At 40.2% G+C, this 16,808-nt stretch overlaps 1 protein-coding gene across 3 annotated transcripts in view; it reads right to left on the bottom strand.

Moving 5' to 3' along the window:
* The window catches only part of CFAP95 (cilia and flagella associated protein 95), a 94,364-nt gene that overhangs the window by 49,011 nt on the left and 28,545 nt on the right, over nt 1-16,808 (bottom strand). For all 3 annotated transcript variants that reach the window (XM_017873062.1, XM_017873063.1, XM_017873064.1), the window contains 3 exons: nt 15,734-15,842; nt 3,433-3,551; nt 2,653-2,721 (listed from right to left, as the gene is read on the bottom strand). In XM_017873062.1, the coding sequence (XP_017728551.1) occupies nt 2,653-2,721; nt 3,433-3,551; nt 15,734-15,842 (297 nt within the window). The remainder of the gene's footprint in view (nt 1-2,652; nt 2,722-3,432; nt 3,552-15,733; nt 15,843-16,808) is intronic.

The following is a 16,808-nucleotide window of genomic DNA, read 5'->3' as shown; positions in this document are numbered from 1 at the left end:
AAAAAAAAAAAAAAAAAAAAAGCTGTAAAGTAAAAAAGGTGCAACAAGCTAAAGTAAATGTCTTTTGAAGAAAGGCAAATATTGTTGATGTATTTTTGATGTTTGACCTATCCAAATCTCATACTGAAATGTGATCCCCAATGTTGGAGGTGGGGGTCGGATGAGTGGTATTTGGGCCATGAGGGTAGATACCTCATGAGCAGCTTGGTGCCCTCCTTGCAGTAAGGAGAGTTCACATGAGATCTGGTAGTTAAAAAGATGCTGACACCTCCTCCCCTCTCTCTTGCTCCCTCTGTTGCCATGCAACATTCCTGCCTCCCCTTCACCTTCTGCCGTGAGTTAAAGCTTCCTGAGGCCTCACCAGAAGCCAAGCAGATGATGGTGCCATGCTTATACAGCCTGCAGAACTGTGAGGCAAATAAACCTCTTTTCTTTATAAATTACCCAGTCTCAGGTATTCCTTTATAGCAATGCAAAATGGACATACAAATTTTTTTTATAAATTTAGTGTAGCCTAAGTATACAGTGTTTATAAAGTCTACAGTAGTATTTAGTAATGCCCTAGGCCTTCACATTCATAGACTCACTGCTCACTCAGAGACTCACCCAGAGCAACTTCCAGTCTTGCAGAGCACATGTATGGCATGTGCCCTATACAGGTGAACCATTTTTTATCTTATCTTTCATTCTGTATTTTTACTACATCTTTTTTATGTTTAGATATATAAATACTTAACACTGTGTTATAATTGCCTACACTGTTCATCACAGTAACATGCTGTACAGGTTGATAGTCTAGGAGCAATGGATTTTACCATCTAGCCTCAGTGTGTAGTAGGCTAGACCATCTGGTTTGTGCAAGTACACTCTATGATATTCACACAACGATGAAATCACCTAACAACACATTTCTTGGAACATATCCCTGACATTACACAATGCATGACTGTACTGGTACAGGGTTTCTTTGAAATAATGACCCACCTAGATTCCTCCAGGGAATCTCCAAGGCAGTAAGCCTCACTCACAGGGTCGGAGCCCCATCTCTTAATCATGGGCAGAGGATTGATTAGCAGGTGACTGAGGAAAATGTCTCTAGCGTGGAAGATGGATACCATACCAACAAATAAAAAAACAGAAAAACAGACATCTTGGAGAAAACAGAGAGTATGCATGGGGAAGAAAAAAATTTTTTAAGCTATCATTAAAACTTTCATTAACATCTTCAGATAGAAAAGAGAAGATACTGAAGTCATGAAACCAAAAAAAAAAAAAAAAAAAAAAAAGATCCTACAAAAACACAAGGATTCAGAAAACAAAAAGATAATTCAAGGGTAGAGTTGAAGAAACAGAGAGGAAAGTAGATCGTAAAGACCAAAAAGAAAGGGTGAAAAAAGGCAGGAAAGTTTTAGGATCAGGAAAAGAAATCCAACGTTCAAATAAAAGATTTCCAGAAGAGACAACAGAGAAAACACAGTAGGTCAAGAATAAAATAAATCAAGAAAATTTCTCTGAACTGATATGAGTTTATAAACTGAAAGGTTCACCATGTCCAGCGAAGAATTTAGTATGTATGCATCAATTACTGCTCTAATTGTTTGATGTATATTAACTTGCTTAATCTTCACAACAACCCCATAATGCACAATGCAATCCTTAGAATTTTGTCATACTTAGGAATGTATTTCCACATCACTTACTGTACATAATGAAAGTTTATGTTTAGAAAGATGAGTGGATAAGATTTTTTTTTCTTTTGTAGTAAGAATTCATGCTTCCCTGCCAAAACAGACTTATCTCTTATATCAGTAAAAATAGTCTCTTGCTGTAAAGTCAGTTCTCTTTGTTCATAGTAATGTTCTACGAAGTTGCTGAAACACTGAATTAGCAAATATTGAACCATTGATCTTAGGAGAAATATAGGGTTAGGTTCCTGCAAGCCTCTGGTCACATTGTCACCACTCGATCAATATAAAACTTTGTTTAATGTCTGTTTCTGCTTAAAGGCATCTTATTTTTTGATTTATCACCTTTGAACTTATGACCAACAACACTGCAACTCATGCCTGAATCAAGCTTGTCTAACACATAAGTTTTCTCTGAAAGGCACATCACAGCCTTCTTGCTCTAAGGAACATGGCAGCACTTCAGCCACCATGCTTGAGGGATGTCTTAAACGAGATCACCAACAAAAGCATAAGAGTTTGAAAACGTGTCGCTGAATAGACTGTGAAAAGAACACGTTTATGGAATGAGAGCTGAAACAAGAAGGCAGGGCTTCACCCTGTTTGACCTCAGCTGGGACTGTACATATCTGGTGCCTTCCCTTTTTTACCACTCTGCATATGTCCACAAATGCCCACGACAGAACTATGAGTATCGACTTGTGGGAATCAAATAGGTAAATTTTACAGAGAACAAAAATTTACAAATACAGAATCTGCAAATAGTGAGGATTTACTGTTGTATTATTATTGTTATTAATGCTATGCATGTGAATGGAGAAAATATTTGGTTAAAGGCAAGTCAAAGATGTCATGTAAAGGGCATTTTGTTGACCTTGGCTCACCCTCTCATACCTTCACCCCTGCAAACAAACCATCTGAATCAGGAAACATTTTGTACAATTGTAGCAGTTTAGGGGCTACTAACATTTTGCTCCGATCTGGTGGATGTCTAGGAAAGATAGCTCCAAAACCTGTGGCAGGCAATCCAGTGACCCTAAAACAAGATAACATTTTTTAGAAAACTTGTTAGAGTGTAATACGTAAACTTTTAGAGCCATGTAAAACTAATTTAGGGGCTGGGTGCAGTGGCTCATGCCTGTAATCCCAGCACTTTGGGAGGTCGAGACGGGCGAATTGCCTGAGCTCAGGAGTTCAAGACCAGCCTGGGCAATATGGTGAAACCCCATCTCTACTAAAAATACAAAAAAACGGCCGGGCACGGTGGCTCAAGCCTGTAATCCCAGCACTTTGGGAGGCCGAGACGGGCGGATCACGAGGTCAGGAGATCGAGACCATCCTGGCTAACATGGTGAAACCCCGTCTCTACTAAAAAATACAAAAAACTAGCCGGGCGAGGTGGCGGGCGCCTGTAGTCCCAGCTACTCGGGAGGCTGAGGCAGGAGAATGGCGTGAACCCAGGAGGCGGAGCTTGCAGTGAGCCGAGATTGCGCCACTGCACTCCAGTCTGGGCGACAGAGCGAGACTCCGCCTCAAAAAAAAAAAAAAAAAAAAAAAAAAAAAACAATTGAGGAAAAGAAACTCCCAGACAGAGAGATCAGCATGAGCAGAAAGCATGGAAGCTTGAGACAAATGTGCTTGATGTGTTCCTTTAGTGTGGAACTGGGGTCACTATACCTTTTTGCTACTTATACGAGTCCTTTCTGCATGTCCATATTCTGTAAGTAAAGGAAAGTATTAAGAATACCTTTCGATAATCCCAGAGCTCACTGTTTCCTCATTCAATAAGGCCTTGCTCTTCATTTCAGCCCATTCTGTGTTTAAACACACTTGTGACAACTTTTCATGTGTTTCTGATACCCACATCTGGAAACATAGAAGCCACATATAAGAAAATGAATTCTCACTAAAATGGTCAGTTACTAAAACATGTGTTTATTGAAGTACATTCTGATTTTAATTGTTGACTCTAGTTGACATTAAAATAAGTGATAGCTCATAGTTGTCAACTGTTTCATCATAAATATGTAAAATAGCAATTACTGTATGCTATTGGGAAATAAAAAGCAAATTGGTATTTCTATGAAACAGAAAGAACTGCATTCAATTAAATATACTGACTCTATCTACTTTCTATTTCCTTCTTTATCCTTCTCAGGGTTGGTATATTTTAAAAACCCTAAGTAGGAAAATGTTTATAGCAGTCCCTTTGTAAATTACAAGGACTTCAGATAGCATCATCATCATCATCATTATTATTCATTCTCTATCATAGAGCATAATTCAATTAATTACTAAGCAATTATTGCTCTGTGGAAAATCTGCAAACTGTAAGATGTACTCAAACCAATCGCAGAAACATCAAGGGTAGCATCTCAGGGATCTTAGGAACAAAATTGGATGTCAGGGATTCAATATTTTCTCCATACAAAACTCTAGAAGATCATGAAGCTGGAGTTTCAGAGCCAAGAACCAGAACTCATCACCAAGAAAATCCATTACTTTATCTGAAAGACTAGATTCCCCAAGATATTCATGAAGTCTCAGAACACATTAATACCACTAGATTTTCTGGGTTTTTTTGTTTGTTTGTTTGTTTTTTAAAGAGAGACTACTCTTTAGAAAACCAGAGCCTTCAACTGCAAGAGTATCATGGCTATAGTCTGACGCTTTGGGTCCATTTTGCTTTAGTAAAAAGGCTTTGCTGTAACGGGAGTCCAGCCTAGTCAAAATCATTTTAATTAAGTCTCTGGTGCTGGTTCCCTGGTCTACTCCATGGCTCTCTAGATCCTTGGCTTCTCAGAGCACTGCTCTCTAAGACCTCAACCTCCTGAATTACTATCCTCCCAGCCAAATTTCCCAGCTTTGATCCATATACCCTTAGCTCACTACTCTTCTTCTTACATGTTCAGGCTCCTTAGTCAATGGTAGATGACACTACACTGGGTCTTATTTATTTTAACAGCAAAAAAAAAAAAAAAAAAATCTTTTGAGAAAAAATTAGTAGCCACCACTTTGTTTGAAGGTATAAGATAAACCAAAAAATTAAGCTTAGATTGCTGCTCAGCCTTTTGGCTAAGATCAAGTGTAAATATTAAGCTTAGATATGCTCAGATGATTTTTAACAGTAAAATATTTCAGCAAATCAACCAACTCTTTGAAAATCATATGAAACAAAGATATTGCCAAACATAAAATAAAGCAGTAAAAGGAAACAGATAATCATAGCATTAGTGGAGGAGAATGAGTGCTTATTCTGTGCCAGACAATGCACTAAGCACTTTAAAAGCATTATTTTAATACCTTCTCAAAGCAACCCTCTGAATGTTATGTATTAATATGAGTCATGGTCTCAGAAGGGAAAAACAATCATATTGGGAACCGAGGAGAACTTAATGATGGATCTCTTTATAAACGTGTGGGAACCATTAAGAAAATCAACACTATTGAAGCACCCTGAGGATACCAATAGTGGAGAACCTTGGGGGTGGAACAGTTACTGTAACTCAGAACAACCTACAGCTATAAAGTGAGGGTCACCTGATAGTTGTATCTTTCAGAACAGAAACCCAGCCACTGCCAAACCATGGTCCTACAGGGAGGAAATCACAGGGAGAAGTGTCCAAGCTCCCTCTCCTCCCACCTCTGGTCACCTGCCAGTGCCTCCCATGGGCCCATCCCAGTGGAAAGCCAGAAGGCAAGGAGCTCATTGCAGCCAACCCTAGAGGTCAGTCTCCTTGGCACAAAGCAGGGTGAGAAGAGTGGAGAGTGGATCTGGAGGTGCAAATGAAGAACACTTGGTATAATTTATTTCTGTTTTAAAAAAGGGAAAACTAAGGCTGGAAGGGATTAAGTAATGCCGAGGCAAATCAGCCAAAAAGTAGAAGCTTCACAATTTAAGACTCATGCAGTCTGCCTCATTCATTCATCCATCTATCCACATCTATTAAGTGCCAGGCATCATACTAGGTTCTACGACTAGATTTGTAAACAAACACCGGAGGCTATACTAGCTATAGCATAGTAAGTTATAGTAAATCGTGGGGATAATGGTAATAACAGCACATGGCCAGAAACCATTCTAAATGTCTTCACATTAAATGCTTGTGACAACTCTACAATTCTCACTTTACACATAAGGAAATAAAGACATGAAAAGTTTGAGACTCTTGACTTAAGTTACAACCCTGTAAGTGGTAGAGCCAAGAATTAAAGAGAAGCCATCTGACTCCAAAGACAACTCTTAACTTCTGTCTCCTGTATCAGTGGCAAATGTTATCTCCCAATATTAGACATTCCTTCTTCATCATCAATAGAATCCCCAAACTTTAGCTGGGTGCCTAGTGTGGCAGACCACATTTTTCAGATTATTTTACTCTTAGATATGATCAGTGACTAGTTCTGGACAATTGAGCATAAGTGGAAATAGTTGTTTTCTGGAAAGAACTTCCAGGAAAAGTCCTTCTTTTCTTTTCCTTCTTGCTGCCTGGAATGCGGACATAATGACTGGTTTCCAGCAGCCATCCTGAGTCCTACCCAAGGATGACAGAGCAGAAAACTGGAAGGAATTGGTCTCTGACAATACATAGAACTTTCATACCAGTCCTGCTATCCTCCAGACCCTTTACATGAAATAATACAACCCTATATGAACAGCCTCTGTTGATTTTCAGTGTCTGTTGCATGTAGGCAAACCTAATCCTACACCATCTCAATGTGAAAAAATCACTTTGGTGCAGAAATGTTCATAACCTGACATAAGGATGGTACTTCATAAAAGCACTTCCATATGTTTAAAAGTCTTTTGGGCTTTGTATATATGTATATCACAGACTGGAGATTGGCAATTTGGTATGTGAGACAGCTAAATTAGCACAGCACAAACTCGTAGGATAATCACTAAAATTTCCATTTAATTTACATAATAAAATCTAGCTTGAGACAAATGATAATATAGAAAATATCTAATGTATAGAGGAAGCTCATTTCATAATGTCATTCATATTCCCTGTTTTCCTGAGTATGAATTATTTTTAAATCCCAATTTCTATTCTTCTAGAATGAACTCTTCCCATATGTGCTGCACTTATGGGAAGAAAATTCAATAGACACATAACCTGGGTGACTGGTACAGGGAATGAGGAGAACATTTATGACTTCTCCTCAGGTTATATATTTCAGGTTGGCCAGACTGTTCTGCTGGCAAGATTCATTTTAGATAATCCCCAACTGACAATTCTTTCTTGGGTTCTTTACAAGCACCCAGAAAGTATATTCCTCTGACCCACAGTGAAGGAAGCTGTGTTGGTCCGTTTTCATGCTACTGATAAAGACATACCCAAGACTGGGCAATTTACAAAAGAAAAAGGTTTAATGGATTTACAGTTCCACTAGGCTGGGGAGGCCTCATAATCTTGGCAGAAGGCAATGAGGAGCAAGTCACATCTTACATGGATGGCAGCAGGCAAAGAGAGAGAGCACACACACTTGTGCAGGGGAACTCCAGTTTTTAAAACCATTAGATCTCATGAGACTTATGCACTATCATGAGAACAGCATGGGAAAGACCTGCCACCACGATTCAGTTATCTCCCACTGGGTCCCTCCCACAACACGTGGGAATTACAGGAGCTACAAGATGAGATTTGGGTGGGGACACAGAGCCAAACCATATGAGAAGCTCAGGTACTTCTCACATCAAGCTTTTCCCTCTGATGCCACAGGCTGCTTCTGGAACCCTCCAGTCTGTAGCCTTTTGTCAAGGATGAGTGAGACCCCAGTGCATCAGGTTCCCTGGGTGGTATCATTGAGGCCCCACTCTCAGGGTGGAAATTAAGGGGACACACTTCCCACCCCTACCCCTTAGAAGATTAGAGGGGTTGGATTCACAGCATGTACTCTTTCTCCAGACAAGTCCTCCAACTTCTAAACTCTTTTGACCAGACCTCTTCGATTTCAACCTTTTTTGTTTGTTTTTAAATCATCAAGGTGAATGAGACACCAAGAAGCTCAAAACTCAGTTACTGCCCAAATAATTTGCATGTTTGGCATGAGTGGGTTGGCATCTCACTTACTTAGAATAAAGGAGGAGTTGGCATCTATTATCTTAGATCTTCAGCCATAACTAAGGAACAGTCTTATTTTAGCCTGTTAAGCAGCATTCCCCCTACCAACTGTAGCTTTTCTGCACCATTGCCAAAAAAAAAAATACAAAAGTTTGATTATCTTTTAAAATAATCACAAAGACCATACTTATTTCTCAGAAGTTTTGTCCTTGGAAATCCTCACTGTTTCACATCTCGGTTAACTCAGTAGTGCCATGTAAAGATTCTAAAGGATCCAAGAGAGGTCTCTGAAAATGTAACTGCTATTATTTTGAACAACTGAGACTCATAGGGTGCAATCAGAAAAATAATTGTATTGTTTTCCACAACTACCTCTTCAAGAAAGCTTTTGTGAACTTATTCCTTCTTCTTCTTCTTTATTTTTATTTTTATTTTTTAGAAATAGAGTCTCACTGTTATCCATGCTGAAGTGTAGTGGCACATTCATAGCTTACTGCAGCCTCAAACTCATGGGCTCAAGCAATCCTCCTGCCTCAGCCTCCCTAGTAGCTAGGACTACAAGCGTGCCCCACCACACCTGGCTTAGGGGATGCTCCTTTTCCTCTCTCTAGCAGAAATAAATTTATAACAAGTCTCATTTTTTCCTGATCACTCTGAGATAATAAAACCACTTCTTGTCACAAAATAGTCTTAATTAAATATTTAATATTAGTAAAATAAGCACAAAAGACTCTTCTAATTGTCTGGGGAAAGGAAAAGCAGAGCAGGTGGAGAAATAATAAATTATCCAACCCGGCCTACCCCTCACACCCACTTCCCTCTGCCTACTTACCAGCCTAGAGCAGGTTATAGCTGGAGGAAGAGAAAAGCTTTAACTCTAAATGAAATCCATCATTTTGATGAGATATTTTAATTATTGAAATGTGACCAATAGGCTTTTTATTATCTGAGATTGACCATAAAACCTAAGGAAGCTGCATAGGATTTTGTCCAAGCATAAAGGAAGAACTGACTCCACAAAGCAGGGTAAATAGGCAGTGGAGGCAAAAAATATGGATGTGTGTGTCTCTGCATGTTTGTGCGTGCAGGTGTGTGTGTATGTACGTGCACGTGATTGCCCAATTTAAGTCTCATTTGTTCAACGTAACAGTTACACCTGCTTAAGCAAACTAATATACATGAAAAATTAAAGTCTAATCTCTGTAAGAGTTAAATTAGAGCATGATTACTGATGTAGAAAAGGAGCAGCAAATGTGAGTGATGGGATCAAAATGCTGGGTGGCCTGCTTTCATTCCCATCCCAAATGTCTGGAAATGACAGAGAAGATACTTGCTAGAATAAATAGACTCAGAGATGCAGCAGAAAACTGGGGAAGTACACTCAGTGGGCCACAATTGATACAGAATTCCTAACACAGGAAAGCCAGATGTGATTGTGGTGATATTGGAAAAGCTGATCCAAAGTTGTTCCAGGAGAGAATGCTGAAACCTGTGACATCAACCGCAAGCTCCAAGATTACCGAGACAGGAAGCAAGAGGAGACCCTAGCTCAACAGCCTACTGTCCCCAAACATCTTCCTTTCCTCTGCAATGGCATTTAAAATTATTCAATTTATAAACATTTGATCTGTATACCCCTTTCAGGTGCTTAGATATGAATGCAAGAAGCATCTATAAGATTATAAGATTATACTGGTCAAAATACCATCCTACAATGTCAAAGAAAAAAATACTTGAACCAATTAAGTAAATAATTGAATTTCCCATATCCGGTATAATTATATCCTTTGTATCCCTTTTAGGAACATTAGTTTTCAAATGTGATATTTTTATTCACTAAAACAGCTCATATTTAGGCTTATTTGGCTAGTTTTAATCTATTCATAAAATGAATGCTAATATACTTTTGTACTATTCATTTATTTGCCATTTTTAAATACACACTGTCTGTGATGCTGTTAATATTAGCCTAATTTGCTCAACAATGTTGTCCTGTTAGTTCCAAAAATGCCTTGGCATTGAGCCACTAGCTGTATAAGAAAAATCTGTTTGATGAATTGTTTATGTATTTCTTTGTTCATTTATATCTGAAAAGTTCTCAGCTTCTATGACACAGCATCATATATGCTCTGTACTTAATCCTTCTAAATTTATGGGATTCAACATGCACCCCTTTCTCAGAAGTGGTCTTTGTCCTCCCAGTGGCTCTCACTTTAGTATCAGCCTCACATGCTAGGAAAGTAACATAAGTGATTGTGATAGGGCCTTTGGTAGTGTTGTGAGGATCCCTGGGTGAGAGGCTTTACAAGTTGAAGCAACGATAACAGACATACTTTTTTTTTTTTTTTTTTTTTTGAGGCGGACTCTCGCTCTGTCGCCTGGACTGGAGTGCAGTGGCCAGATCTCAGCTCACTGCAAGCTCCGCCTCCCACGTTTACGCCATTCTCCTGCCTCAGCCTCCGGAGTAGCTGGGACTACAGGCGCCCGCCACCTCACCCAGCTAGTTTTTTTTTGTATTTTAGTAGAGACGGGGTTTCACCGTGTTAGCCAGGATGGTCTCGATCTCCTGACCTCGTGATCTGCCCGTCTCGGCCTCCCAAAGTGCTGGGATTACAGGCTTGAGCCACCACGCCCGGCCAACAGACATACTCTTGATGATTTTAGTTTGCGTGGAATTCACCCTGGTAGAGATATGTAGCACCTGAATAAAGTCCAGGTAAAAGACCATAGTTTAGAATGCTATTACCCACTAAGCTTAGAATAAGACAATCAGGGCAAGCCCAGTGGCTTGAATTACTGTTCTCCTGTGAATCTGTTTCCCCAATGGCCTTACTTGGCCTCCTGAAACCAGAGGGACCATTGAAGTAGGAAATCAATTATCCCACCATTGAAATCTGAATGGTACGTTTCCAGATTCTGCCAAGAGATGGTTCCTTTAGGATTCAGCTCCAGAGCTTCAATGGAAACCATACCCAAACCTCCCTCCAACCCATTTCAGTTCAGGTGCACCTCACAGCACCCTGTGGTTCTTAGCATCCATCATACCCTTTGCCACCATGGTTATGTGTTCCCATTTCCCCTAGGAACCTATGAGTTCCTCATATACAAGGACCAATTTTTGAATTATGTTTCCTACCCTAGCACTTAGCATCATGCCTGTCAAAGTAATGGGGCCTCAAAAAATGTTTGTTGAATGTAGAACTTCTTCCTTTTATCCTCTTCCCTTTCTCCCTCCTCCCCTTCCTTCCTACCTACTTTCTTTGTTTCCTTCCTTCATCCCTTCCTCTCTCCCTTACTTCCTTTCTTCCTTCTTCCCTTTCTTCCACAAATATTTATTGAGCATCCACTATGTTCTAGGCACTGTTCTCGGAACTGGAGATAAAACAGGGAACAAAACAGACCAAAGTCCCCACTTTCATAGAGCTCGTATTCTAACAGGAGGTGACAAATGATTAACAACTAAATAAATCTGAAATATGTCCAGCCATGTAAGTATCATGAAGAAAACTAAAGTAAGGAAAGGGGATAGAGAGATATGATAAGAATGGACTGCTCTTTTACATACAAAAGGGTAACTGGCTCATTGAACAAGTGGGACTTACAAGTAGGTACAATCAGAAAACAAATCTACTTTTCCTCCATCACTGCCCATCCACAGTTATTTGGAGGGACTAGTTCTTTCTCACGCTCCTTGATGAAATATAAGACAGGTCCCAGGGCGTTTCTGGTTACTCTCAGATAATACAAAACTCCTCTGGCTACTTTTGTCCCAAGAGGATTTTCACTGAGGTAAGTAAAATGCCAGTCACATATAATAGTCAAAACTTCACACGTCATGGAAAGATTCTCATTCCTCCACCTTGGAGCTGCTTTGGCCTGACCCACTATATTAGGAACAGGGGGCACAGTTGGCTTCTTCTCAATTATCCCACTTCGACTTCTTCCCTATTCCCCACCTCCCTCTATCTCCTTGGGGACTGATGCCAAGGATGTGTGGAGATGAGGAAGAGAGAGAGGTAAATGCAGGAATGGCAGAATGTAATCTTACTTTGGTTTCCCTAGGGCATGTTTATCTTTGACCCTCTCTGGCACTGGTGAATGTTCAAAGATGACTTTCTTGGGATGTTCTGGTAGACTTTGGGATCACCTCTGGGAACACTGAATGGCATGCCTCATGATAGAAGATGCCTCTGGCTAGACTTAAATGTCTTGCCTCGGCTCCTGGAAACCCAGCTAGGTCCCTCCCATCTCTCCCTTTTTTCCTTCTACAAATATTTATTGGGCACCCACTATGAGGTGCTCTTTCACAGGCTCTGAAATGACGCCATGTCATTTTCTTCTTCCCCGTGGTCCACACTGGATCCACAAGAGGCACATCTGGGCCCGAGGATTCACACATCCTTGCTCCACCTCTAGGGGAGCTGGCTCCCTCTTTTCTGCTCTGCTTCCTCTAACCAGTCACCAGAGCCTTATGTCTAACTTCGTGAGGCACACAAGGGTCCTTGAGATGAGACTTAGAGCACACTCTTTCCAAAACCCTCTCTGTACTAACAAACTCCTCTTTAGGCTTCTTGCATTTCAATTATCTTATATCCCTCGTGTGAGTGGGAGCCAATTAGCACCATCTTCTTTGAGGATCTTGCTTAAGTGACCTAATTATTTACTTTGGCACATGAGGCTATTGTTCTGTTCTTAGACTTTTAGAGCCTTAGCCAAAATGTAGACAAAAGTAAGTCCCATTTTAAACTCTGCTACAAATAAATGATGCTCACATTAGCTCCTGCAGCAGCATTTAAGGACAAGGACACCTTCAACCAGCTAAATGGAAATGCGGTGGATGGACAAAGCAGCCATTCAGCAGCAATCTTGCAAAAAAACCAAAAATGTTAAGAAGGCATTCAGAAGGGGAAACAGATGGGAATAGGGCTAGCCAGCATGTGTGTGGACATAATTCAGGAAATAGGACAGAAGTTATGGCTAAGATGTAAGAAATCAAAGCCCCAACACATATGCAGTGACATATACAATATCCAAGCCAGAGCAAAAATAATCAGGTCTATTTTCTACAAGGAAGGTGCAGTATAGTGGGGTAAAAAGGCCAGCACACTAAATGTGGAAAAGTTTGGTACTCCAAGAGGCAATTTGGAAAAGTCTCTAAGATCTTAGCGTTTAAAGCCAGAGAAGAACAATGGATTTTAATTTGTAATACACTTGCTAGTTGTTTGACTTTTCACCAGTGATTAAGTTTCACTTGTTCTCAGTTCCCTCATCTGTCCAATGTGGATCACGTATGAGACCTGCCTGAAGAGCTGTCCAGAGGATGAAATGAAACGTTTTTAATGGAACCATCTTGTTGAATTGATCTTATTGCATCAATAGGATGCAATCATAAAGGAATTTCATTTTAATCAGACTGCCCCTTCCCTCCCACAGCAAGTTATTTCCTTTTGTTTAATAAAAGTCTTAGGCAAGTCTCTTCTTGGCCACTGCTGTCCCTGCCCCAAGGGCAGTGTACTCCCTCTTTCTGCTGTGCCATATCAGGCATGACTTCTAACATTTAAGTTTTTAAGCATGTGCCTAGACCCCATGTCCTCTAAATTCCAGGACATACATATTAATTTCTCTGAGTGGTTCCCTTGAAACTCCTCTCAACTGGAGAAAGAGGGGCACAGAACCCACAACTACATGAATCCTTTTTTAATTCTTCAGTCCCTTGTCTTCAAGGACATAACTACTAATACTGGTTTAATCTAATTTAGTCTCTTAGCAGATCCTGCCTAGATGGCCTGGATTCTTGCTTTAAGGCATGTGGTTCCTGCCAACTATCAAGAGTGTCTTTAGGCCCTTATCAAAACTCTGTGACAACAGGAAGATGGACTTGCCCATCCTCTTGCTACATCCAGCCTCATACCTGGCATGTGAAGGTGTGGGGGCTCGGTGCCAGTATTCCCTCCTTCTCTTTACACTTGGGACCTTGAGTGAGTCATTTAAGATCTGCAAGTCTAGATTTAGAAATAGAATAATAATATATTTCTTGACAGCTTTATAGCTTTGTTGTGAAGAATGAAAAACAAGATTGATGAGCCAATGCTTTATACACAGGAAGTCTGTAGGGAAAAATGTAAATTGCTCTTAAGATAGAGAATAGCAGTTCCATCAGAAATAGTGATTCCTCAGTCTATTTTCTTTTCTATTGAATACACATTTCAAATCTGGCAGGTGAAGGACAGGGTTTCAATGGCCATCAACAAAAAGACATACAGACAGTAAATACTACTATTTATTTACACATTCTCATTAAACCTGAGGCTCGACCACTGTAATGCATGTAATATTGGGGAAGGAACGTTTGTGGTTCCTATACTTCATACCCCACTTCATCTCATGTCCTTTGTGATATGAGGTATAGGAATACCCAGAGACCAAGAGCATTTTTATATAGGAATCAAAATGAATGTTTTAAGGACCAAAAGTTCTTTAAAACATTTTTTATATGGGAATCAAAAATAAATGTTTTTTAAGGACCAAAGTCTCTAAGTGCAGGCCAAGCAATGCCTGTCTTGCCCAACTTACTCTTGTCCTGACCACAGCCCCATGCTGAAGAAAGCAAGGTGAAGCTGGGTTTGTGGGGGAATGGAGCAAGGTGGATGCTGACTGAGTTGGGCATCACACTGCAGAGCCCCATCCACATGCTGGCTGATGACCCATGAGGCAGCCTGATGCAAAGGGAAGAGGGTTGGGTGGAAACTGAGGAAATAATCAGATTCCCCTGAGATCTGGGCTATGGAGCAAGAGGTAAACCTGAGCAGAGAGAAATGGAGATGCCAAAGAGACTTTGTGTGTGCATGTGACACAGAGAGGTTGGGGTGGTGATGGGGATGCCTTGCTTTAGAGCTGTGTTAGTTCCTGCAAGTTTGCTCATTCCATATCCAGGCAGCTGTCACTTTACAATAAATCCCCATTCTCCAGGTGATCCTTATTACTCTCTGTCCACTGCAACTATAAGAGGAAAGGAGGAAATGGCGCTGCCATGCTAAGCTAATTTGTCCTCATTACCTTGTAGAATGGAGAATCTTCTAGAACAATTTCCAGTGCGGAATTATGTATCTTTTTACACTTGCCCCATTTCAAATGTTGGTCTAAAACTAAAAACATTTGGGGGGCAGAATGTGACACAAACCCAATCTTTTCATCACTTGTACAACCACCCTCATCAAATCACCAGCTCTTCATGCCCAAGGCCATCCTCTAAGGCTAAATTGTCTTCAGCTAGCCCCAAAGTTCCTGACATTGTAGGACCCAATTTGCGGGTCTCCTAGGAGTTGAGCTCTTGCCTTATGCTGACTGGACAGACACCTATGTAGCCAAGCAGTAACCTGCTCACCTCAATTCAAACAGGAATTACTTATGCCATAAATATTCTGCTTGTAACTGGATTGTACAAACCTTATGAGACTGTTAATAGCATGTTTTAGTTACTTACAACTGCACCAGCTTAAGGTAAGTACAAAAGACTTGAAACCAAAGACCTAGGTATAAACTCTCCCTCTTCCACCCGCTAGCTGTGTGACTTTGAGTAAGTCACTTAGTCTTTAGGAGTCTCTTTCCTCTCCTCTGTGAATTAGAGATGGTAATATCCACTTTGCAGGGTTATTATGGAGGTGAAAGGAGACATCTAACAGGATATTGTCACTGTAGTGACAACAGCATTATAGCAACAGGAACAATTTCCTAGGCACTTTTATGTGCCAGGCACCGTGCCACGTACTCAACTTGCTTCATCTTATTTAATTCACCCAATCACTTTATGAGATAGGCACATTTTACAGGTAATGTAGCTTCAGCACACAGTAACTAAGTCATCTGAGTAACTAGCACAGTTAACCAGGGATGGTGCTGCACAAAACACTCCTCCTTTAACTTTTTCATGTTTCACTATGACAAAGATTTCCGACTTAAAACGAAGTAATAGCAATTACTTACTGGGGATTCATCGGTTCCAAGTCGCCGATATGTTGAATTACACAGCTTTTTCACTTTCTCAGGACCCTCTATATCATAATCTTTGGGAAAAGCTTCTCTGTCACGGTGCCTTAAGGAAAAATTAGGAGTACATTAAGAGATGAAGTTTATTTATTCTATATTGCATTCAGATTTTTTTAAACTATCCAATGAAAATTTTCTATATTTGCAGCATTATTTTAACTATAAATTTATTAGATTTGTGACATATAAAGTATTTTCCATCTCTTTTTAAGTAATACTGAGGCTAATTCCTAAAAGCAACCTAGCATAAGTGATAAAACTAATAATATCACCCAAACAATACTTCTCGAACACAGTAATAGTAATTATTCAGTGATTCCAATGAACTGAATCTTATTTAATAATGTAGATTAGTTTACCAACAGTAAATTCTAAAATAAGACATGGTAATATCTTGGAAAGTCAACTTTCCACTTTAGAAATTCTTTCTACCACGAATCTTAATTACAATTTTTTTCAAAACAAGACAGCAAAGTATTTGCCCATATTGATTTACAACCTGTGCTTCCTGCTTCTAAAGAGGCAATAAAGGAAGCTGATAAACATGAGGTAGAAGAAAACACTTCTTAAAAATGTAGATGGAAGAAGGAAAAAATATACCAAACATCTTGATTAAAAGAGTGATTAAGAATAATAAGAGACAGGGCACAGGAACACATGCCTGTAATCTCAGCACTTTGGGAGGCAGGCAGATCTCTTGAGCCTAGAAGTTCAAGACCAGCCTGGGAAACATGGCAAGACCCCATCTCTACAAAAAAATACAACAATCAGCTGGGCTTGGTGGCATGTGCCTGTAGTCCCAGCTACTTGGGAGGCTGGGCTAGGAGGATCACCTCAGGGAGGTCAAGGCTGCACTGAGCCATGATTGTGCCACTGCACTCCAGCCTGGGCAAAGAATAACCTATCTCAAAAAAGAAGAAGAAGAAAGAAGAAAGAAGGAGGAAGGAGGAAGGAGGAAGAAGGAAGAAGAAGGTGGAGGAGTATGAGAAGAAGGAGAGGGAGGGAGAGGGGG

The sequence above is a fragment of the Rhinopithecus bieti genome, unplaced genomic scaffold (assembly GCF_001698545.2).
Source record: "Rhinopithecus bieti isolate Rb0 unplaced genomic scaffold, ASM169854v2 scaffold_7648, whole genome shotgun sequence".
NCBI lineage: Eukaryota > Metazoa > Chordata > Mammalia > Primates > Cercopithecidae > Rhinopithecus > Rhinopithecus bieti.
The sequence above is the reverse complement of the archived record's forward strand: the minus strand, read 5'-3'. Positions and strand labels throughout refer to the sequence as shown.